The sequence below is a fragment of the Typopeltis vanoorti genome, chromosome 14, assembly GCF_054136105.1.
Source record: "Typopeltis vanoorti isolate ZY-2024b chromosome 14, IOZ_Tvanoo_1.0, whole genome shotgun sequence".
Lineage (NCBI taxonomy): Eukaryota > Metazoa > Arthropoda > Arachnida > Uropygi > Thelyphonidae > Typopeltis > Typopeltis vanoorti.
In genome coordinates, this window is record NC_143562.1 from 81,082,302 (window position 1) to 81,106,458 (window position 24,157).

Below are 24,157 nucleotides of genomic sequence, written 5' to 3' on the forward strand. Positions count from 1 at the left end.
GGCTGCTTTGATTAATTGATGAAATATTGGCTGGTAAAGAAATTTAATTTAGGAATTTAATGGAGGATAAATAAAATAAGATGAAATACATACAGATTGTACACACCTATGAACAGCCATGCAGACAATGGTCAATCGTTCCTACCTTCTTTTCCTTACATCTTCTTGACATAAATAGCGTCTCAATTTAATATTACGCATACTGAATAAAGCTGAACCTCGCAGTCTGTTCTAAATAAGACGCAAATCTGAATGCAAAACAAATCCCAAGGAAGATAAATAAATAAAAGGTTTTGGAATTCCATCACTATTGATCGCCAAATTATAACGAAGCTTGGGCTTGAAAATACGACTTTCAAAATGTGCTGCAGTCAGCGATGTTGCATCCATCTAGAAAGAATTACAGGTGTACTCTCCTGCGTTAGCTCTTTCTAATGCATTATCGTCAAAAGTAACCCTTAGCGAGAGGCAGAGAAGAGGGGGGGGGACAAAAAATGAGATGGGTGGGGGGAAGCCAAACTGCAGACAGTACTAGTGAAGGATTTGTAGCTTGAAGAAAGCTACAAGGTTACGTAGAAATAAAGCAAGAACGCTTCAGAAGTGCTGCGTAAAATTTTAAGAGCATTCTAAAAACCTTCAACTACTCCACTCTTTCGTTTCCGTTGGTAAAGAAAACACGGCTCTAAGGAAGGCAAAGTTTCAAGAAATCGAAAGATTGGCCGATAGGTCCTTCAGAAACATTCTTACCGCTAAACCTCAATTACAGTGCCATGTCACGCACTTGCACATCTCCTTCCGCACATAACAAAGAAGACCTACCTCTGAGAGTAAGCTCAGGAAAGAACTGTAGTTTTTTTTTATAGTTCATAAACATCAAGAAGGTTGGGGAAAAAAAATACAAAAAAGTAGTTCTTATGAACATAATACTTTTTGATGTGTGATTTTCGAAAGATGCGTTTCGGCATAATACCGAATTCGGAAGAGTCATTAAAATGCAGCCTCACATCATGGTTACAGTTGCATCGTTAAGATAAAAATGGTTGCAGTAATATCGTCGCCACCATCACGTTCACATTTTCTTTTGTAGTTAAAGAACCAACCAAACATGACTTGGATACCTTGTACATCAATATCACACATTTCACCGTGGTATAATGTTTACATCTTGCAATATGGAAAAGTAATACTTTCCAAGCGAAAATGTTTCAAACAAGATAAAAAAAAAATAAAAAAAAGAAGAAGAAGAAGGTAAAATATCCACATAAAAAGAAAAGTGCATTTCTTAGATATTTTCATAATTCCCTAAAAGTGAGAAAAAAGTTTGTGTGAACAGGGTAGATTAACGAAAATCGGAAACAAGAACATCCTGTTCCAGAAATTAGAAGCAGGGACCAAATAAAAAAGTTAGCAGCCCTTTTCCGACATGCATTTATGTATTCGTTCGAATACGAGCGTTTATTCATCTACTTACAAACCGACAATTAGAAGAAATTAAACAAAGCCCAGTCTTCTCCAACTTTGTACAATTGTTCTTTGCCCTAAGGGTGTACTTCGCCACTCACAGTTCCAATCGTGAATTCCCCATTTGCTTAAAATAAATTAAGACTAATCAGTCACGTTTATTATTTCAGAACGGTACAACCTTAAGCAAATTACACAATCTCTTAACTCAACTTAATCGGAGGGGAGGACGTTTCATGGGATTTACCCAACACCAAGTCACATGACACAGTGTTACAGAGCAGACCCAACTGAATCCTAAAGCACCATTTACAAGGTAATCCTCATCTCGCTCGTTTTAGCTTCGTAAAAATTCTAGTCAATAGTGGATTCGCAAAGTGAAAAGTTCAAACTGTTTTGTAATCCTACTTCAACATCAACAAAAGGTGCAAATTCTTTCGAAGGTATCCTATTATTTTCTTAAGCCTTCTAAAGTGAAAAATCTCTCCATCTTCCTATTGTATACGGTTGTTGGATTATTTACATGTACTAGAAAACACTTTTGATCTTATGTGGATTGAGTACTAGCCTTTAAATACTGTATATTGCTTGAAATATAATATATTCAAGCAATAAATCAATAGTTCCTGCTAAGAGAGCTTATTCCTGTCTGCCATAATCTCAAAATTCTATGATGTCAACTTTGCATAATAGGGAGGCCTACATGAAAAGCGACTAAGAAGCACGTGTATTCAAAAATAATTCCAATGGTTTCATAGGCGGTTTAAAATATCTGTTTCGAAGAACATCAAGATATCAGATTATGCTGTCACAGGAATAACAGAAATCGTTACTGGGCATCTTATACCATGGTCGTTAAAAGACATAATTATTCAAGTAACCCGTTCAGTGCCACGCCAGAGTATATAAATTGTTTACAGTTGGTAAACAAGTTACAAGGAGATTACACTTAAACCTACGAGTGGATGAAAAGGAATGACTGTTTGAAGAGACCTTCAAATTATTTTTTTATTGTCTCCAATTACTGATAATGGATTGAATCACACATCTCATAATGAAATAAAGTAGACATTGAAAGTTATTCATTAGAGGAACTTTAGGATATTCTAAGCAGACCGTCAACAACTCGTTTAACGACGTCACAAAAAATCAGAACACAAGGTCAAGGAGCAAAACGAAGTCATTAACGAGTGAAACACAAGACCAGAAAAATGTAATTATATGTAATTCTTATGTTGTCTATAAAGCTCTAGAAAAATCCGTTAAACCTTGTCCATAAATTACACAACCCTAATTTAAAAATTCTAGGCCCTTCCCTTTATTATAAAAATGTCATACATAGTAAATTATACTCATCCTCCTCTTTCTATCTCTCTCTCGCAAATTCCATAGCAAATAGGTAATCCCCATGAATCAAACTTTCAAAAGAATCACAACTAATTAAAGTAATTTATACATATTGCTTTTACAATATAGTATTAAATATTATTTTTAGTTAATAATAAAGCAATCGTAATATATAAACGATGATAGTAATACGTCACAATTTGCCATGCGACCCATAAAAAAAAGATGTGCAACTCACTATGAGTAGAAGCTAATGTGACTCGTTACATCGCTAATTTTATACCCTTGGACGGCAGCACAAGAACTTCTGCATGAGGTTAGCTCATTTCAAATATGTTTTTGAAATCTGTATGAAATATTCTTTGAACTGACGTATGCAATAATGATTTAGGGTAAAAATAATAAAAAAAAGCCTAGTTTCAAAAACAGGTGAATATTTTAAGTTGGGATATCGGAAGAACAATACAAAGTTTGTTGTGGCTTTAGATATTATCACTTTACTGAAAAATCAGCTTGTAAAATATATTTAATAATCTAAAATACTTTTAGACCTTACTGATTTGTCCTCAAAATGTTGAAATAAGCGTTTTGTGAATGCAGCATATGAAAAATAAAGATCAGATACACTACAAAGCTTAACTTTCAAGTCAACTGGCACCATTCTACATAGATCATTATAAACATCTCCTTCCAGCAATAATATATGACAAGTTTTATATTTTGGGATCGATGTGGACTTATTTTAGAACAATTTTGCTTCATTTATATTGCTTGAAGGAAAATATGCCTATCATATTTTCTATTTACAAAGTATCAACAATTGCACGTATTGTTTTGCATAAATGTATCACCTATTTCTTTATTGAATATATTTTCATTTTATTTGGGATCAGGAAACTTGCTTATGCCCCACTTTTTTTCTTTTTCTACTGTCATGCAGATAAGAATCTGAAAGGTTCAGACTTGAAAATTGGTGACAGTCCAATCAATGAACAATAAAACATTCCACTGCAAATCATTAAAGATAGAGATTGGTGGTTTGTAAAGTATACTTGGAATTACTTATATATACAGAATTATGTAAGAAAGAGAAAAATAAAAATAAATGAATAAAAAATGTAGAAATATATTTTATATCCTCTCCAATCCTTCCGATTGTAAGTCAAAAATGACAACTCCCGCCTAAAAGCGGAACATTAATTTAGAGAGGAGGCCTTTTCACTTCAATGTCAAAACCTGAATGAAAAATGATGCAGGACCACATTGCAAAAATAAAAGGAAAAGGACCACCAACAGGAATGGACTAAAAAACTTGAACGGCATTGCTACCATTTTGGGAATGAATTTACTTGTAGAGTACAATTATTCCTGTGAAACAAAGGCGCTTCCGTACCGAAAGCATGAAATTAAAGGAAACTGCCTTAGTTTAGGACAGCGGTTAGCCTGACTCCAATATTTACAAACTAGCCTTTAAATAGATAGTGCAGCTCTTGATTACTTCGAGTCAATAAAAATTATTATTCCTTCTGAATGTATAACTGATTAATTTATAATTATAAATTTATATATTCAATACAATTATTTTTACTGCATTTTCTTTTTGCAATGCAGTATAACTGTGCTTAACTCTAAAGGAAAAAAAATATCAGGGACTGAATGAGTCTGAAGGTGAGGTATATTTCAAAATATTAATTTTACAGTTTATCCCTTAAAAGTGTACAAGCAAGCAGTTATAACTAATCATCATAATTATTGGGAAGGAATAATAAAGTCTACAGACTTTTATAGGCTGTGCCGTTACAATTATAACACACAAATGTATTATATATATATATATATATATTTTTTTTTTTCAAATGAAAGGCTACAGACCTAGCATCGCAATATGACATACTTTTTCCATTACCATTTATAATAACAAAGCTTGTTTCGTGCACAGAAAATGTATTCAGGTAGCACGAAAGAACATGATTCAAAAAACAATTCTCCGGCGAATGTAGAATACTCATCAGCGGTTATGACTCGGAATAATGTGTAATTATTAGAATTTTTTTGTTTCCTTTCCTGATTTCTTTCTTATTTTAATTCTATCATGCTCTGTTTTAATTAAATAAAGAGCGGGGGGGATCACGTGTTTCTGGTACGTCTAAATTATAAGAATGTTTATATATAAAATTGCGACCTCAGGGAAGGAAGAGGGTTTCATCATGTATAAAACGCACTGTCGCTCAAATGAATGTGCTTAAACAGTTCCTTCATTGCTCTTGTCAAGACAAAAGAGGCACTTACTTCACAACAAAGTCATAAATATCCCTTTGATAAAAGCTTCTCATTCAAAATTTGGTATTCCAGCTTAGTTATATTTTAAGCTAAGAAAGAAACATGGTTAGATTTAATGAGGCCTTTAAGCTAATGTTTTACTGAATTCTGGAATTCAGCAGACCGAGATGGGCAATTCGATATTGCCGGAGATGTCTGCATCTTTTTCCTTTAGAATGATCTTCCCCCTCCCCTCCAGGCGATTTCCTCCAACACTTAAAAACAAACAGAACACTAACAAGTTTACACTAATTGCTCCTGTACTTCTAACTAAATTACGTACAACCCAACTACGTAGAGACAGACATCCGACTAATTACCATCCACAAACTTCTTCAAACAGAAAGGAAGAGGCACGTATTAAATTTTCATCTGCACGCATTCATCTCGAGAACAGTAAGAGATGGGAAAACTTCATCCAATCTGCATCCTTAACAGCCACATATATTTAAACAGATTTTCACCATTAAGCAGCAGGTCTCTTATCTTGGGAAATCTCTTTTCTTTCAATGGCCGCATGCTACATAGAAGATTTACGTTTAGCATTACGTTTCAACCGAGCATGAGGAGCACTTGAAACAAAAACACTTTTTCTTATTTCATTTAATCTATCTTCCAGCAGCTGAGGTCACGAAAGTAATATATTCAAAGAATTCTAATTTGCACTTTTTTCCCTCTCCGATCCATTCCAACATTATGGACTTCTACTTCTTTGCAAGATGAATAGACAGAGGGAGGAAGAAATATGTAAATCAACTTAACCAATAAAAATTACACAATAATAACCAAAAACGTAAGACAACCGCGGTATCGCGAGTCAGTTAAATTACAAAACCTAACTAAAATTAATGCTTCTCAGACTATAATATCTTTCATCTTTTAAACAGCAGTTTGGATCACATCGTTACATCCTGCTACTCCATTGGATGCATGTTAGATTAAGCTTGCGTGTGTGTGAGAGAGAGAGAATACTAATACCATGTACTGAAGTCCCATCAATTCAATTCTCGTCCACCCTAGAAGGGGGCGAGTCTAATTAGGGGTTTTGGGCATTTAATGCATCCGACTTGCCCATTCCTCTGCTGCATTCCTTTAAGGGTAAGTATTTTATGAAGATCGGGACCGGGTTGCCTGTTTGCAGGAGGAAAAACCCTGCACAGCCGTATGATACCGGTAACTCAGCTTCGGTTGAAAAGCCATGACAAAAGCTCTTCGCATCCTACATGGAATTCGAACCCATGTTTTTCCGACCAAAGGGCTTTGTCTATATGACTGAGTTACGGTGGCTATCATGTATTGAGTAAGGATTAGCAAAACTGAGAACTTTCTGAATTGAAATCAACTTTCTTGTTACTTTACTGGACAATAAAAGCATCGATGCTTTCTTCCCTTCTCGAACAATTCCAAAAGATCCAAAGCGAACAATTTCAATAGAAATAATTTTATAAACATCCAATACCATGGTAAGATTCGAATTCACTCAGGAAATAACAACGTGGAGGGGTTTAAGCAACTCCACCACCGAGGCCGGTACATTTTATGTAATCCATATTTTATTTATTTCATATGATGATTCAACGGCCGTGAGTCTCTTTTACGGGAAGGTAAGGCACCATCTCAGTCCCCCCCCCCCCATTTTTATCCGGGCTCGGGACCAACATAGCTGACGAATCAGACCTATGGTTGGTGGGACCGCCTTAAGTATTCCTGTTCTGAGGGACGAAGAACTCAAGTTTCCGAGTGAAACCACCTCCCCACCTTCGTATGAGACCGACTAACTCACCTTTCGTCGAAAGAGACCAGATAAAGGTTCCTGTTCTTCACGCCACTGACGGGAATCGAACCCAGGTCTTTCCGACCGGAGAGCTTCATCTATACAGAGTGAGCTACGGAGGCTCTGTAATCCATGTTAAAATAATATTTCAAGCTACTTTGAAATGCTGGACTTTTTTTTTCTTTTTTTTTAAATGTAGCTCCCACCCATGAAAGGTTTTACTACAAACCTGTACTAACTACATTCTTACTATAGATGAACCAAGGATTTATTTTCTATTTTTATACATATATTTTTGGTATTTATATTTATCTTTTACATTTACATAGTCTGGAAACCTTGCTCAGAACCCTTACAACTTTTTCAAGCCACTTTTTAATGGACATTTTGGAAAACAAAATCAAAATACTAACGCAAACCCATCTTCTCGTATAAGCAGGAAGAAAACTGCCGAACTGTGACCAATTGATTCGATAATGCTTATAAAACAGAGAATGGAAAACTGTCTGAAATGTTAGTGGAAATCAAAACAGTCTTTTATAGAGTATTTCTCATTTCGAGAAAAGAAAGAGACCACTTTTTTTTAAATGAAAGATTAGTCTATTTGTGTTTTTCCTAGCTGTTCTCGTAGACGTGTACAAAAGTAAAGAAGGCAGATGCAATGTATTACCATAATAAATTGCACAAACTTGCGCAAATAATAAGACTATTTCAGGAGAGCAACCCGCATCTTATAATGCCTGAAGGAAGAGTTTGACTGCACAGAGACAAACAAAACCATCGCATTAGAAGAACGAAAGCCACATGAGACCTTCAATTTCAGTACAAGTTTGCCAGTGGCACCACTTAACTATGCGGCACAGTACTGCTTGTTTAATGGTAAACAGAGAACACTTTCCATCTAAATGCATTTTCTTTAAAAATGGCATTTCGCTTATTTGAGATCGTCCGCTCGGGTTAAAAAAATGGCATTTGCTTGCAATGATTTTATGGCACACTTCCAATAAGCAATTTCTCTACCTAGTTTATTAATAGGTACAGAAATGTGAACAATTAGACTTAAATTATACGAAATTTAATTTTCTGTTAGCAGTTAAATTATTGGCGTTAGGAATACGTTTCACAAAACAGAAAACATTACATTCTCTCTCTCTCTCTCTTTGTGTGTGTGTGTGTGTGTGTGTGTGTGTGTGTGTGTGTGTGTGTGTGTGTGTGTGTGTGTGTGTGTGTATGTGTGTGTGAGTGTGAGAGAGAGAGAGAGAAATTAACTACCAACGCCGACGAGCTTGGAAAATGACGCGCTGATTATGTATGTTTGAAAGACAATATAAACCATTTCAGGTAATTGAAGTGACAACCAATCTAGCTTAACTAAATGTTACAATCCAGAAACACGACAAAAACAATATAACTTACATGTTTTTAAAAAGGTTTATCCTTTGTTTTTATAAAAAAAAAATAAACTCTAGTATATATTCCTCAACAAGGAATATACTAAGAATATTACAGACTATAAGAAAGATTTAAAATTTATGCTTTCAAATAGCTTATTTCGTGATAAAAAAAGAAATTATGACGCAGTTACATTTAACTCATTTTCTTTAAGCCATATCCAACCATTGGATATAGTTTAGTGCTGTGATGTTTTCTTACCGATGTGGAATACAGAGAAAATCACTAATTGATTATTTAACGAGGCAAATAAATGTTTAAATTTTATAGAATAAACGAATCATTTGTGCTTAAAAAACGCAAAAGGTTTTCCCCTCTTTTATATTACTGTAAAATAATTATAACGAAAATAGACCAAACTAAAAAAAAAAAACGTGTGGTCGGTTGGCGTTAATGTATCTGATTTTTTTTTTTTTTGTTATTAGTCCACTGAACAAAATCGTTCATTATCATGCAAATAAAGCAATAATAACATCTGATTGAATATAATAAATACATACAAATGAAGGAAACGTCAAGGAGTCAAATATATAGTACAACTTCAAGCTAAATAAAATGATCTATGATATTCTTAAGGGATAAGAGAGTACATGCTGTAATCTATTACACTATTGAAAAGGCCAATACTGCTCAAAACGAAACTGCTACATATACGGTGAAGTCAAAAATGATTTGAGGTAACAATGAGCTAAGGTTATTGTTCTTTCCTAAGTTGAATTAGCTCAAACAACAGAAAAAAAATTCTATCGCTTATCAGAAATACTAAATTCTGAGCATTTTTAGGTTACTTACTAAAAGGAATTGTGTCATCTCTTGTCCAAGAAGACAAGAATCAATTCTGTTGCACACCTTTCTTGTACGCCAAACCGTAAACTAGTTCAACTGCAATGAGAATCCCTGCTGGATTAGATCTCTGGCTTTGCCATCGACGCGTTGGTTCGCGAAAGAATCGGAGAGACCACAAGTTGCAGTTTGTTTCTCCCCCCAATCCTTTCAGATAAAGACATAAGGTAGAGAAAGATTTCATGTGACGTTATCTACTACATCAGCTAACTTTTTTTGTACTTGGAAAATATAAATGCTTTTCATATATATATGAAAAAACATTTCCTCATTATGTACAAAGAATTTTCGTTGCTTAATCCTTATATCGAATATTTTATTTATCCTTATTTCAAAATGAGTTCGCATTCGCTACTATATTTAACCTACATTTGAAAAAGGGAAACTACCTTAAAGGTCAGTTTTTAAGTTGGGAAATTTTCGAATTTAAAAAAAAAAAAAAAAAAAAAAAAAAAAAAAAAAAAAAAAAAGCATACAGAACATAATAATGGATTTGAGACGTGAAGGAAGCCTGGACACTTCTTGCTTGTCTTAATTTATAACCGATATTTACTTTTTTTTTTTTTTTTTGTAAAATACGAAGGTATAAAACAGAGTAAAGAAAACGCAATTCCCACTCAAAGGTTATAAATCTAGATAATATCTAGTACATTAGTACCGAGGGTAGGCATTCAAAGAAGCTGAGCACTTGCTTCAGCTAAGGCGATGACATTCACCGCCACCTAAATCCATCCATCCATCCGCCAGTGGCTTTAACAGGCACTTAAGCACCCAGAGCCCTCCAAGTACCCTTTGGATTTCTTAACCGTAATAAGAGGATACGAGGTTACCCCTATGTAAATTTTTGTCTGTAAATGAGGTGTGTTCTACTGGCCGGTTTGTTTATTCTGAGGAACGAAAAACCCTCTACCTTCGTATGAGACTGGCTAACTCAAGAGGAAAGAGACTAGACCTCCCACCTAAAGATATTTATAAATATCCATGCCCACGGAGGGATCGAACTAGTAGCCTGTTGGTTGGAAAACGGGTACGCAGACCCCGTGACCAAGACTGTAAATACAATAACACTAGTGCAATAATTTGGTCGCCTACTGCCAATATTTTGCGCTGTCATTTTTCCAATACGCTGCAGATCGCCCACGAGCCTGTAAATCTCTTACCATATTAAGATTTCAGTATTAAAATTTATTTTTTAAGTTCAAAAAAAAAAAAAAAAAAAAAGCAAATGACTTTTGTTGTGCTTCTTATCAGGAGTTCGAGCGGGAGAAAAAATGTCAGACTTCGAAACAGGAGTCTCGCACCCGAGGAATTATAATACTTAACTTTTCAACCTTTGGTAGGCAAGTTCCATAAAAGGGAGAAAACTGCAGGAAATGCCTGTATTTATTATGAAGCGGTATTTTCATGAATTCCTTAGTGCTTATATGGTTTAAGGGAAGCAAAGGCAATCATGAAGGAGTTTTGTTCCGATAGAACCCCATCTTCCTTTAGTGCTTATACACAAAACCAAAAGACAGTTTTGATATGTCTGCATGTTTAATATTAATGTCATCCCTTTAATGTCTATATTACATTTTTCTATCTGAAATGTTGTCATAAGACCATAATTTTGAAAAACAAATGAAATCAAGTTTTTTTTTTCCCCTCGTTTCCTTAAAGTTCTCCAAAAGGTGTGGCAAGGCTGTACAAGTGAAAACAAGCATACTACAACTGTCTTTCATCAAGAACCCCGTCTTCCTTTAGTGCTTATATATAAACCCGAAACAGCTGCAAGAAAACTATCAATGTTTCCAAAACAGACTTTATAAGAGAAAAAAGCAAAAAGTTGAATCTTGTCCAAATGGCAGCCAAACCTTTTGGTCTCTTGCCAAAGCAATTGGTCGTAATTTCTGCTTAACACTTCTTCCACTCATGTCGCACCCAGATGGATCATCACTCCCCACCACCCGAAAAAAAAAACCTCTCCTGACTTCATACTTTTCATGGAATGCATGCATAAATAAACCTGGTAAATAACCCCCTCCCCCAACAATTCCAAATGTCCAATACTAAATGTTTCCTATCCTTTCGCTAGAAAGAAATATTATCGAAATTAGACTAAGTCTTCTGGTCCTGATGGCATTTTTCCGTTTGTCTTGATTGCCAGGACTAACTCCTGTTCTATGTCGCCTGTTTATACTCTTACTCCGCTGGCATCTACCCAAAGACTATAAAGTGGCCTATATTCGACCCATTCCCAAGAAGGGTAACAAATCTCTACCATGAAAACTATCGTCCAGTCTCGCTCACTTCAATCCTCTCTAAAGTAATGAAAAAGAACTCATCCATATTAACTCGTATGCTACCTTGAAGGTACCCAACTAATATATGACAGCCAGTATGCATTCCGCGTCGATCAACAGAAGACCTGCACACACACACACCCATATCTCTGGGCAAATAACATGGAAGAGTTTGATTAATCTAAGTGGATGCACTCGATATCGCCAAAGCTTTCGACTTGGTCTGGCAACAAAAAGGCATATTAATAAACAAACTCCCATAATTTGGCCTATCCCACAACTCCTGCATTTGGCTTGCCAGTTTTCTGACTAGATACACATTATTTGTTAACGTGGATGGTTCCTTATCCTCTTACTATGCAACTAATGTCTGGGTTCCACAAGGTCCTGTTCGCTCACCAGTTCTCTCTTCATTCTGTATATTAATAACTTACTCCAGTTGACTGCTAGACCACTACACAATTGCACTGACGATAGCACAGTGCACTCCTCCCTTTCATTTAACAAATTTTCTTGGTCTACACAAATCTCCACAATGTACAGAGCATCACTGTAAGTTGTGCCTCAATTCTGATCTCCAAGTCATCCTTCAATGAAGTTCAGATAATCAATTTCTGTGCTAGCAAAACAGTTTTGCCTTATTTCACAGAAACATTTTCTTTGGGCATTAACTCTTTGATAACACTCAAATCTCTAAACAAGATGAGATTTCTCTCCTTGTAATTACTTTGACTAAAAGACAACATTGCTTCCTCAATGCTGTCAAAAAATCTAGAATTTCTCGTTCGCTCAAAGCTTCATTTTACCTCTGAATAGCTGTTATAACTTGATACCAAACATAAATTCGCCCAACTATCGAATATACATTTAGGACGATGCCCCTAAGAGCTCCCTTAAAATACTTCACTCAATACAGAAGGCACTCTGAGTGATAAATGACCCATTTCTTACCAACTCACTCCAACCACTTTCACACAGGCGTTTAGTTTCTGCAATACGTATCTTCTATGTATATTTATATGGTAAATGTTCAAATGAACTAGCATGAATAATTCCTCTACTAAATTCGATGAAAAGGGAGTTTCTTTTTATCCTGCATCCCTGCTACTATTGCATTGAGGAACAGTCAATCCCATGTGTTTCCCAAGGAATGCAATCTACAGGACTTGAAATAGGTTGGTCAACCAACCTCTCGTGTATGAGCTTAACATAAAAGAACGAATTAATAATACAGCAAACCAACTACTTGCAATGAATAAATAAAATACGAACATTTTAAAAATTCAAAACATTAAGAGCTTATGTGTTCATTTACTTTTTCACAAAATGAAACTAATCCTTTGCATAGCATCCACAAAAACGCTCTGGACAGAAGCATTCTTAGATTTTATGATAAAATTTTGGGAAAAAATATCTGCAGTGTGCCCTGCTCGTATAAAAGTCTAATATTTAAGCTACGTAATGGAATTTTTTCATTATCGCTAGAAAGGAAAAAATAATTAATACGAAATTTATTTGTGCACGTTACATTTATAACAGCAGATGGGTCATTCCATATAAAATCAACAAAAATTAAAGAATAGTGGTTGCTGGACATCAAATTCATTTTTTCTCCATTTCCAATATGAAAAAAAAAAGTTTTTTTTTCCTCATTTTAACCTAAAACAGCAATTTTTCCATTTCAAATACTATTTTCAAAAACTACTGCATGTTTGTCATCTCTACAAAGCTTATGCTGTTTAGTTTCCGAAAATATGGAGTTTTCATTCAAATTATTTTAAGTGAGGTACTATAGTAGTCCGCATTTAATCTCTCCTCTGAAGAACATAGTAGACTTCTGATTAGTAAAAAATGATTATACTAATGTATATAGCAAAAATGACAATCATTATAATATTGTTTATGAGAATAGATGCGTAATCCTTACAGTAGTTCAACGGTGTTTATATTTTGTATATTTATTTTTTTATATATTTCTATTTCTATTATATTATATTTTATATGGATTTCCATGAAGGAGTTTGTGATATAAAATAAAATAAAAGCATAACATTTTGAAGTGCAAACTCTTAAAAATAATACAAAAATTAAAATTAAAAAATCAAAATTTCACTAATTTTTGTAAAGTAGCGCAGTATTTAGAATTCCAAAACAGGTAAGTTAAAAATTGATCAAAAGTTGAAAATTGGTAATTTATAATGTCTCAAATGTGAAAAGTCGCTTCTCCTGTTGGTGAAGTGGGGGGAATACTTTTGACCATAATATTAATGTTTTCCTATACATAATCCATAACAGTGCTAAATGAGATGTGCCATTGTCATAATACAGTTTTACGCTGGTTTGAACCGCTAATTATTTGTTAATTAGCAAGGAGTGTAATTGTCAATGATTTTATAAGCAAACAAAGATATTCTGGAATGCTAGTGTTATTCTATCTTTTCTGCACAGGAATGCATGCAGAATTAACTCCACTATATTCGGAAGTTTGTGTTTACAAACATTAAATATCCCATTGGAGATTGCATAATGAACAGTTATGCTTTGAAAATCCCGTTTGTGCACAAAAACTATTCAAACTGATTCCAGAGAATTCTTCCTAAATTAATTCGTATTCTGAACTCCCCAAACAATTTCGTGGGTCTCAGGGTAAAGGTGGGAGTGGTTACATAACCACAACGCCAATCTCCACCGAAAACGGGAGAAAAAAAAATTTAAGATATGAAAACATGTTTTCATATCGTATTTTCAGCAAATTTGTGTCTCACTTTGCGTCTGTTTTTTTTTGAATCAGGATACACGGATTAGATTGCCACAACACGTTACTTAATTGAAGGCCAATAGAAAGTCACAAGCAAGCTATAATAGTGATAAATGAGTAATAATGCTACGTTACTACTTTACTAATTGGGTTCATCCTTTTTAAATGATTAAATTTGAAAATAAAAATTGTACTAATGTAATTAGAAATAATTTCACTAATGGCAGCAGTAATTTATCAATTCTTCATTCTAAAGTAATATTAGAAATCTACGAGGATTACCTGCCACGTCATTACCTACCATTTCTATAATAAGATTTTCATAAAGATTTTTTCTCCTCCCTCCTCCACAGATAGAAAACTGCTTCGCAAGTAACCACTTATTCGATGAGATCTACTCTTATTTTTTTTAATAGGAAAAACTGGCTTCTAGCAAAAACAGGATCTCAGGAAGGATAACACGTTTCTAAGCCTAAAATTAAACCTGCCACATGATAGACAAAAATGACTTATGAAAAACAGAATAAACATTGTATCTTTGCCAACTACTTTTGAAATGAATGTACCTCATCTTTATAAATTAACTGTTCGTCAGATATCTTTTTAATTACTGATGAGCAACGGAAGTTGAGAATCATGATATATTGTCAAATATTCTCTAATGTCTGCGAGAACGTTCCTGCTTCAGAAAAATGATTATCGGAATCAGTTGTAATTAACTTTCTTCAGTCAGGTTTCCTGCATTATGTTCAAAATGCAGAAAAGAAAAAAAATATATATTTAGTAGCGTTAGAAAAAAGTCAACGTTCTAGTAGCATCAATCATCCTCATCCAAATAAGAGATTAGGATTATTGAATTAGTTTCGTACAAAAAAAAATCTTATACCCCCCCCCAAAAAAAAAACAGTTTTAAAAATTTCTTTCAGTAGCATTATTGAATTCTTGCATACTTGAAATACATGGATAAAAATCCAACAATTAAAGTTTCTATGATGGGAATGAATCCAAATTATCTTAAGACTGAAAACAAATTAACATTTTCTAAGTCATATTTAAACTAAAGGTCTAAAATATGAGATATTTTTCGATCCTACGCATCATAAAAAATAAATAAAACAAATATTTCATGATAAATTTCTGTAATTTATTGTAACTTTCAAGAACTTAGTATCAAGCCTATATATCAGGGGCGAATGCTGGTCTTGAAATTCACGCGCTTGCTCATGTTATCATTCAGGGAGTGAGGGGTGTGATTGAAGTCTGATTAGCGGAATAATGAATTACTGACCATTTAAAACTCTTTCTATATTTAGAAATTTTATGTACATTTAATCATACGAATACAACATTTATTTCAAAAATGATATTCTATCTTTTTCAATTTAGCTACTTGAATACAAGTTCTACCCTACGGTTCTTCTTTATGAACTGGTCAATAACATCGTCATAAAAGTTGGTTGTAACTTAATTTTCCCAAGCAACACGCACACTTGTAAAGGCTGGCTGAAGCTCACTGGCTAGAGCTACGTTGACTGCGTATGGCCTGTGTTTAAGCAACATAGTGAGACCACGTGAAATGGCTATGCGCGCGCATGAAATCACAGTGTTGCTGCGAGGACCTGGATGCTCCCACAACCGAGCAAGCCAAGGTATCTTGACTAGCATCGGCCTTCGATACACAACGCAAAGCTCAATTATTGCCACGCAAGCTTAAGACGTCTTCTGTCTACAAAAATAAAAGCCTAAATGGAATGCTTATAAATGCATGCATTTATTAACAAATAAATATTACTTCTTTCTCGATTAATGAGCTTGCGCAGCAAGCATGGAGAATTCGCCCCTGAATATTAAACTGCCATATTGCAATTAATGCTGTTTTTATGTCAAGAAACTGTCAATTAATAAATTACAGTTTATGTAATTTTTGCTCCTTTCTCTGTGAGAGCTATTTGGTCTACATTCTGCTATTACCTGAAATGATCATATTGGAAAAGTTCCGGACCACAAGTTCTGTCCTCCTGATGGCCAAAGCGAACGATTGTATCTATCCACGGTTTTTCTGAGATTAACAAGGAGTGAGAGGAACCCTCGAAGGACACTTGGAGCTTGCGTCTAGATTAGCCGTGCAGATGTATGTAAACTGTACACAGCGGTCGATTTATTTGTTTTTAGGCTGGAGAACAAAGCACATGAGTATCTCTAAGCTTCAACGCACGATATGAGACTGATGTTGCACTAGGTGAAGCTGTTCAATGTAAATGGGCGATGGCCAATGGGATGGAGATCAAACCATATATTAACAAGAATATTTAAGAAATTGTATTTTGTCAGAGCACCTCCGTAATAGTGCAGTCGAAGTGGCGGACCACTTCGATAGCAACAAGAACATCCTTAAGCTGAACAAAACCCGGATTCAAATATCATCTAGTTCAAATATCATCTAGAACGTGAGTAAATATACAAGAGCTTTACAAGCTGAAGGCGAATTATCTAGTCTTATACATAAAAAGGTACATACACAGTGAGATACAGAAGACTATGAAGATGGCATAAATCGCCCAGTCATTAACGAAATTATATTCATAAAAATCCAAGTTATGTAGCTGTAAAAAGATCATTCATCCAAAAACGGAAAGCAAGATGGGATACTTCGCTAGCAATACTACTTACCTTTAGGAGTAAAACCAAAAAAAGTTGAACATTAGGAATAAAGTACGCTATTGCATTTCATTCGTGGTGTCCAATGGCGGACCACTTCGTTTATTCGTAAGTCTAGATATTATGAAATATGTGCATAACAGAAAACAATTCGGGATGAGAAATAAAAGGCTGATTGTTAATTGGAAGTTGACCTCAGGTTATCTGATGGTGAACAAAAAGTGACACGAAAATCATAAATTTAAGAAACTAGATGTCAGTTATCTTGATCTCCAGTTTATCAAATTCGTTTTCCACTGCCCTCAAAATGATTGTGTAATACCTTCGATCACAAAACAGTTTAGATTATATATTTAGATATATATAGTCACGCGTTGTTGTGTTAATCTTCGATTAACACAACAAAGCAGTTGATGACAGATACTAAAGCAACTGTGGCATTATATTAATAAAGATTCGTCCGACAAGTACAGAAGTACAGAAGAAAAAAAATTCTAATTGCAAGGCTTTTTGGTCTAAACATGATCGACTGTCTAAGGCAATTTCAACCGACAAACAGTTAGAAACTAGCATTTTTAGTATTCCGGAAGAATAAAATATCAGCTAATCCGGGGGCTTGGATCTAGAGACCTCACATGGTACTTGATGCATATTTTCAAGTCTTCCAATAAGAAAGGTAGTGAATGGTCTTACACCGAAATATGAACATCTAACCACCTAATGCTTCTACAATAATCCATGGCACACAAAAGCCTTGAAAGATATTACGAGCACTCGAGTTTCTTTGCACTGATATCTATTGAAAGACGAGTGATGTAAGCAAGATCCTTTGGAATGACAATGAAAAAAAAAATCCACACTTGATTACTGTCAATCATCATTATGGATTTCATACGACTTCAAAAACTACACTAAGAATTGCCTGCAATACAAATCCAATAATTATATTTTCAGGGCTAGTAAAGAACTTCTTGATACAATTGCAGAATTTCATGTTCAGCTGCCATCTGGAAACTTTTCAAAAGTTCGGTATTAGTCAGAGCACTAATATCTCTGCTAGAGGTCATCATTGGGGATGTCTTGCTAGAAAAAGACATTCATTATAAATCGAAAAATATGCGTACTGGGATTATTCCAAACTGATTATTCTGACTGCATGTATTTGGATGAATCCCATTTCCTTTGCTCCATTCTACCACTACGAAAGCTGACAAATCCTGAGAATCTGTGCTTGGCACTATGGCCATCAAATATAAAGAAATTTTTGGATATTAACCAAAGTTGCGTTGAATGAATTCAATTCAAAATATCACTACGAGTCTGATTAATCGTATTATGACTTTACAAATGAGAATATACATCAAGAAGTCTTAAAGCCACAATTCGTGAATAAAGTCATGGCGGCCATAAAAAAATTAATGCGCACACATTTTTGAGAGATAGTCATTAGAATTATTCTCCAATAACGCAGAGATTATTAGCAAACAGTGAAATGATTAAGCTATCAAATAATTGCACATTGTGAAATTGTACATCATCACAACTCCCGCACCCACCCCCCAACACACACACACACACACCATTCTGTTGCTCATGCACCGTGTTATTAACCGTTGCTCAGTTTAATTTCTTCAAGCAACATTATTAGCTGCAACAACTGTTTTCCTAAAAAGAACGTTGGGTGACGTGACGTTGGTTCAGGGGACGAGGGGACCTAAACGTTCATTTTGTATTCTACTCCAATATACGGATGGGTGGGGTGGGATGGGGAGAAGAGGCTTGTTAATATCGTATTTCCTTCGCACTTTTGAAACAACGTTATATATGCTGGTTTAGAAAGATGGAGGAGAAACACAGAATAGCAAACATGACGATAAATCAAAAGCTTTGGCTCTAAATTCCAAATGAGTGCCTGTTTTAATTTTCGTATTAATATTATATTTCTTATGCTTTAGTGCACTAACAGTAGGGGGGGGGGAATGGACCTGGAATTTCCCTATAATTATAGCTTATATCTCAAGCTAAAATGTGTTTCCGTTGTTCAAAGTGATTTACAACACTTTTCACACAAATTCCCTTCCATGGTGTTTCTACTTACCACACAATCATTCACAAAACTGTCACTTTATTAAATAATTAATAAAAACAATCTTTTTGTTACTGCTTTGTTTACAAAGACATACAGAAGATTGTTGTTAATATAGATGGCAAATATCCAACTCGACGATATCTACTGATCTAATTCCACACTTGTCAATATTTTAAAGAAAAAAAAATAAACAATAAAAAAGCTTCCGATAAGAATTTCCACATTCTATAACAATGGCCGGATCAGGGAATCAATAAAACAATATCCAAAGTCAATCTCCTTGTGGGGGAAAAAAAAAGGAAAAAAGCAATAACTTGTAAGAAAAAAAAAATGAAAGAAGAAAATGATCAATGGTGTATCGAATTAGTTATATGTGTATTAGTTAAACTAATACAGTTAACAATATATTACTTTCATGCAAACGTAATTTAATTCACTGAAGTCAGTCTATCAGCATGAAGTCTTTACATTTTTTAAAGTAATTTTCTTTAACTGCAGACTACCTAATTCTGAACCTATGCATAAAAAAATCTACTTAACTTCTTAATTGACTTCTCCTAAAAGTAAAATAAAAAATGCTTATGTTATGTTGATTTCGCATTGTACTGTTTTCCAAATTGAAAAAAATATATATATAAATAAATAAATTACAGTTTTAAGGATTCTTAGATATCTGGTTTTTAATGATAGGCTCAGGTAAAGATAATGAATACTAAATAATTTAGACCAAGTTAAGCATTTATCTGTAGATTATAGCACATTAAAATTTTATACTTACCACAATAATGGCATTTTAAGAATAGTAAAACGATTATCGGTTTTACATGAAAACTGCAACTTTTCCATGTTTGCTTTGATTACATCGATAAATGAGGAATTTGGATAAACTCACAGAACTTTTTATCGGAGGGGGGGGGGGTAAAATCATAGCTATTTTAGAACGATTTAGAAAAATGATATTTTTGCATTGGGATTCGCATGGTACAAAAGAAAATTTTAAATCGGCTTGCATCTAGGTGTGACATAAATTCTGTCACACCATATTTTAAGATTTAAAATAAATTATGTAACATTAACGATTAGAGGGAGAAAATAAAACCTGTAGTTTGATTTTAGACGAGTAGGATAGGCCTTAATGAATAGGAATGATCGTACTTGTTTTATAAAGAACTATGACAAACTGGTGACATAACATATTATATCCTTCGGTCTGTGTAATGCCATTCAGTTATAAATTAGTGCAATATTATGGCGGAACGTTTAAAAATATATTATGTTTTTAAAATTGTAATTAATTGTTTAGGTATTGATTATATGTTATAGTCAATATAATTTAAATATTATATCGGAAAGAAATGAAAAATGTAAATCTAAATTGCACTGACAAGCTGTGTAAAAGTAGTATAGATGACGTCACTGATTCAAACTATCAAAACAAAAATGACAGGGTTTTTTTTTAGACACTGTCATATTTGCTTGTTTCGAAATTTGTTCTGTTAATTAAGATTTTTCATTTTGGTTAACAAGGCGTGGCATATTCTAAGAATAATTTCATGGCAAACAACCAACCAAATAATAGTATTGCATAATTACATACTTTTTGTGTCGGATCATTTGAATGGTGAACCATCGTTAGAAACTGCATTAGAAGTTCTCATAATACATTAGGAGAATAATGCAAAGAATGTATTTCAAGATATCATACACGCTCAAATACTATCTTTATTCTAAAAAAAAATCAGTTTCATAATCAAAGTAATTTTTAAAAAACTAGTTTTTTTATTACAACAAATTTAATATCGACGCAACGAAAATGAAATAAGTAGACGATTTTATCTAACTCAGAAAATAACTTTTAATTGATATATTTTAGATAGTTAAAATGAAAAAAAAAAAAAAAGACTTGCTATAATCTACTACCGTGAAAAAAAATAGTAAAAGAAAAAAGCACGCGCATAACCAAAAGAAAAAAATATGCCCGAGGTTGTACGCTGTCTGCCTCGAAGACCTAGGGCCAAAGCACCTGGCGAGAACAGACGTGCGTTCCGAAGTCAGAGGGGACCACACAGCAAGAAAACGGTTCAATCAACTTAATTAGTTATCGAGACCAGTCTCTCGGTACATAAAACATATCCAAACAGCGAATCAAATATGTACGTCTCAGTATCCGAATTGAACCACAGCAATGTTACGCTGGTTCCAGTAGTTCTTTGCATACCGTACTAAATACATTTAAAGTATTCTAGCAATTATTTATTTACCCTCCTTCTTTTCCACCATCCGAGAAATGTATGCAATAGTAATGTAAAATTCAGAAGCTACATTCACTCACACGGTATAAACTAAGCAAATAAATAATTGAAAAAAAAAAAAAAAGCCAATGTTACTGTCTGTGCCCACTAAAAGTCAACCACCTCTCAGCGGGCAGTAATGCAAACTAAAGGCATGAACAGACTTTTGAATACGAGTCATGAAGTAAGAAAACAAAAAAATAAATAAATACCATACCTTTGTGATGCCGAAGCCTTCCGCAACAAGCCTCCCCAACGCCCCATGGATATCTGCCGTGGTATCTATGTCCACTTGCCTCAGTAGCATGGCAACATAAAACAAACAGGACTAGGACGGCAAGCATTGTGGGGACGGATGGATTGTTGTCCAGCCGTCACGTTACCTTCATTGTTAATGGCAACACTTTTGTCCCAATTCTTAGTGCGTCCTGTTCTGGATGTCCGTAGTCATGAACGAACTCTCTTGGGATAAAAGAATGTTCTTCGAAAACACAAACACACACACACGGACAAGTAGATGGACACACACGTTAGCTTGCCTCTACAGCTGCCAGTCACAAGGTGTGCTCGGCGCGCGTGCAGCCATCGTTGTGAAAGCAGACACACCGCCGTAAGGCTACAAAGACTGAAGCTGGCTATGCCCGGGCCTCCACGCACGCGGCGTCTCGACCAATGGCGATTCGTAACAGAGCGATCAATAGGAAGCACATATCACATTTCCAGAGGCAGTGGTTGTTACGGCTGTCACGGTCAACAAAGGCCGCGTGCTTCGGCCGGCCACTGCTACGATAGTGCCAATCACGGGCAAGTACTTGGGTTAAAAATTCTGCTTGTCAGTGGTCCGTTTAGTGTGGCCGTAGAAGCAGCTAGTGACAGCTTACCGAAACACATCGAAGTGAGGCTTGAAAATTAAAACTCCACAAAAGAGGAGACTGCAAGTAAGAGCTAGATGGGAGTACGCATGTGCGGTGTGTGTGTGTTGATTTCTTTTTTTTTTCTTTCCCCCCTTCTTTTTCCCTTTGGCGTTTGTTAGTTTCAATACATAGACGTAATTCTTTGCTCTTTTTTAAAGCATTTTTTTAATAAATTGAAGTCAAAACTACCAACAGTTATTATTACCAATGCAACGTTTATAATTATTTTATCGTCGGCACTTTAATTTCCTCTTCTCTTCATCGAGTACTGTCAACGTCAGAAGGTTAACATTTCCGCAATCGAATGCGCTGGTGTCGGTCGTAATGTTAAGGGTCTTAATTATAAACATCTCGCCTTTACTCTGAGTTATTATTATTGGGCGAATGTTAAATGAAATATATTTTATGGTTTAAAGCAATTTTTTTTCCCTAACGGGAACATTAATACAAACTAAAAACACGAACATAGTTCTGAATATGAGTTGCGAAGTAAGAAATGAATGGGAATAAAGTGTGAGTATAATTGAGCCGTGTTGTTGAAGGCATTGTTTCCCCTATCTCTCTCTCCATAGGCACTCCCCCCCCCGTCTTGTTCGCTTATTTATTTTGTAAAAATACAACCAAGCATTGTGTAGCATAATCAAAAATGCGTTCGTATATTAATAAACCAATACAAATTGTAATTAATTTCACACAGATAATTAATATGTGAAATAATATTTAAAAAAATATTCTCAAAGTAAATATAGAAATATGGAGAATCATTGAGTGAAATAGAAATACTAATTTCTATATAGAAGCCGTCATATAAATCTATGACTTTCATCTATTCAGCTGACTAAAATTGATCATCCACATCGTTCGTTTATTCAATTAGTAAAATAACTGAAAAATGTTTTCATATTATTTCTCAATATTAATTTTTCAACATCCATGACCGATATGTGTATAACAGCCATTTGGTTTAATTTTGTTTTCAGTCTTATTTGTCAACAATAGATCGTTTGCATGGCTGATTAAAGACTATATTTTAGAAAAAGGATTATTCTGTTATTGCGTTCATTTTTGAGTAACATAACTGCCTATATACGTGTAAATAACAATCCGATGACTATCTGAACGTAATGGGCATACAGATTCAGCATTTTTGTTAATCAAGGTTCCAGTTTCATTTTCATCCATGCGACACCATTCTACATCATTTTTCTCATGAGCAACATTAACTATGACTACTTAACCTTTTCTTATTTATTAATACATGCGTACTTAATTGGGCAATATTCGTCCATCTTAATGCTCATTAAATATAAACTGAAGAATTCATTTGTAGAACTATACTTATTATTGCATTCATGCAAATTCACGTTATTAGAATGCATTAGGAAAAAAAAATAAAAAAAACATACGCGAGAAATATTTAAAATAAAATACAAAAGAATTTTTACAAACATTTCTTAGTTTCCTTACTGTCACTTACCCAGAACTCCCCCCCCCCCACAAACACACACACACACACACACACACACACACACACACAAAAGTGTTGCGAACTTTACCGACGAGTCAAAATATAAACGGTGTGTCTGCGCGCCATACCACTGTTATTTTATATTATGGAAACTTAAAAAAAAGAAAAAAAATGAGAGGAAACTTGTAACTGCTATTCTCTCTGAAGATATGAAAAATAAGAAATATCTTATGTCAAATTTCTTAAAAGAACAACTTTTATGTTTCAAATACTAATGCTATTTTCATGGTTTATTTAAAAAATAATTCCTTATTACACTTAATCTCGATTCTAATGATTATGAGGAACTTTATACAGAAAAGTAGAGATTTAGTTTTTCCAATTCGTAATTCCAAAAGCTTAACTTTTGGAATTACGTATTCATGCAATATGTTAAATTATTTAATTTCTAAACAAGTTGTATGAGAAAACATATGAAATTACTGGAAGGCAGTCATTTAA

At 34.4% G+C, this 24,157-nt stretch overlaps 1 protein-coding gene across 3 annotated transcripts in view; it reads right to left on the reverse strand.

The window, feature by feature from the left end:
* Positions 1–24,157, reverse strand: part of LOC150099707 (semaphorin-2A-like) — a 794,210-nt gene that overhangs the window by 493,486 nt on the left and 276,567 nt on the right. For 2 of the 3 annotated variants that reach the window (XM_090404418.1, XM_090404417.1), the window contains exon 1: positions 21,492–21,852. The exons of the other annotated variant lie outside the window; for it this stretch is intronic. In XM_090404418.1, coding sequence (XP_090260544.1) covers positions 21,492–21,618 — 127 coding nt within the window. In that variant the 5' untranslated portion in view covers positions 21,619–21,852. Of the gene's footprint in view, positions 1–21,491; positions 21,853–24,157 lie in introns of those variants that run through there. 3 annotated transcript variants of the gene reach the window in all.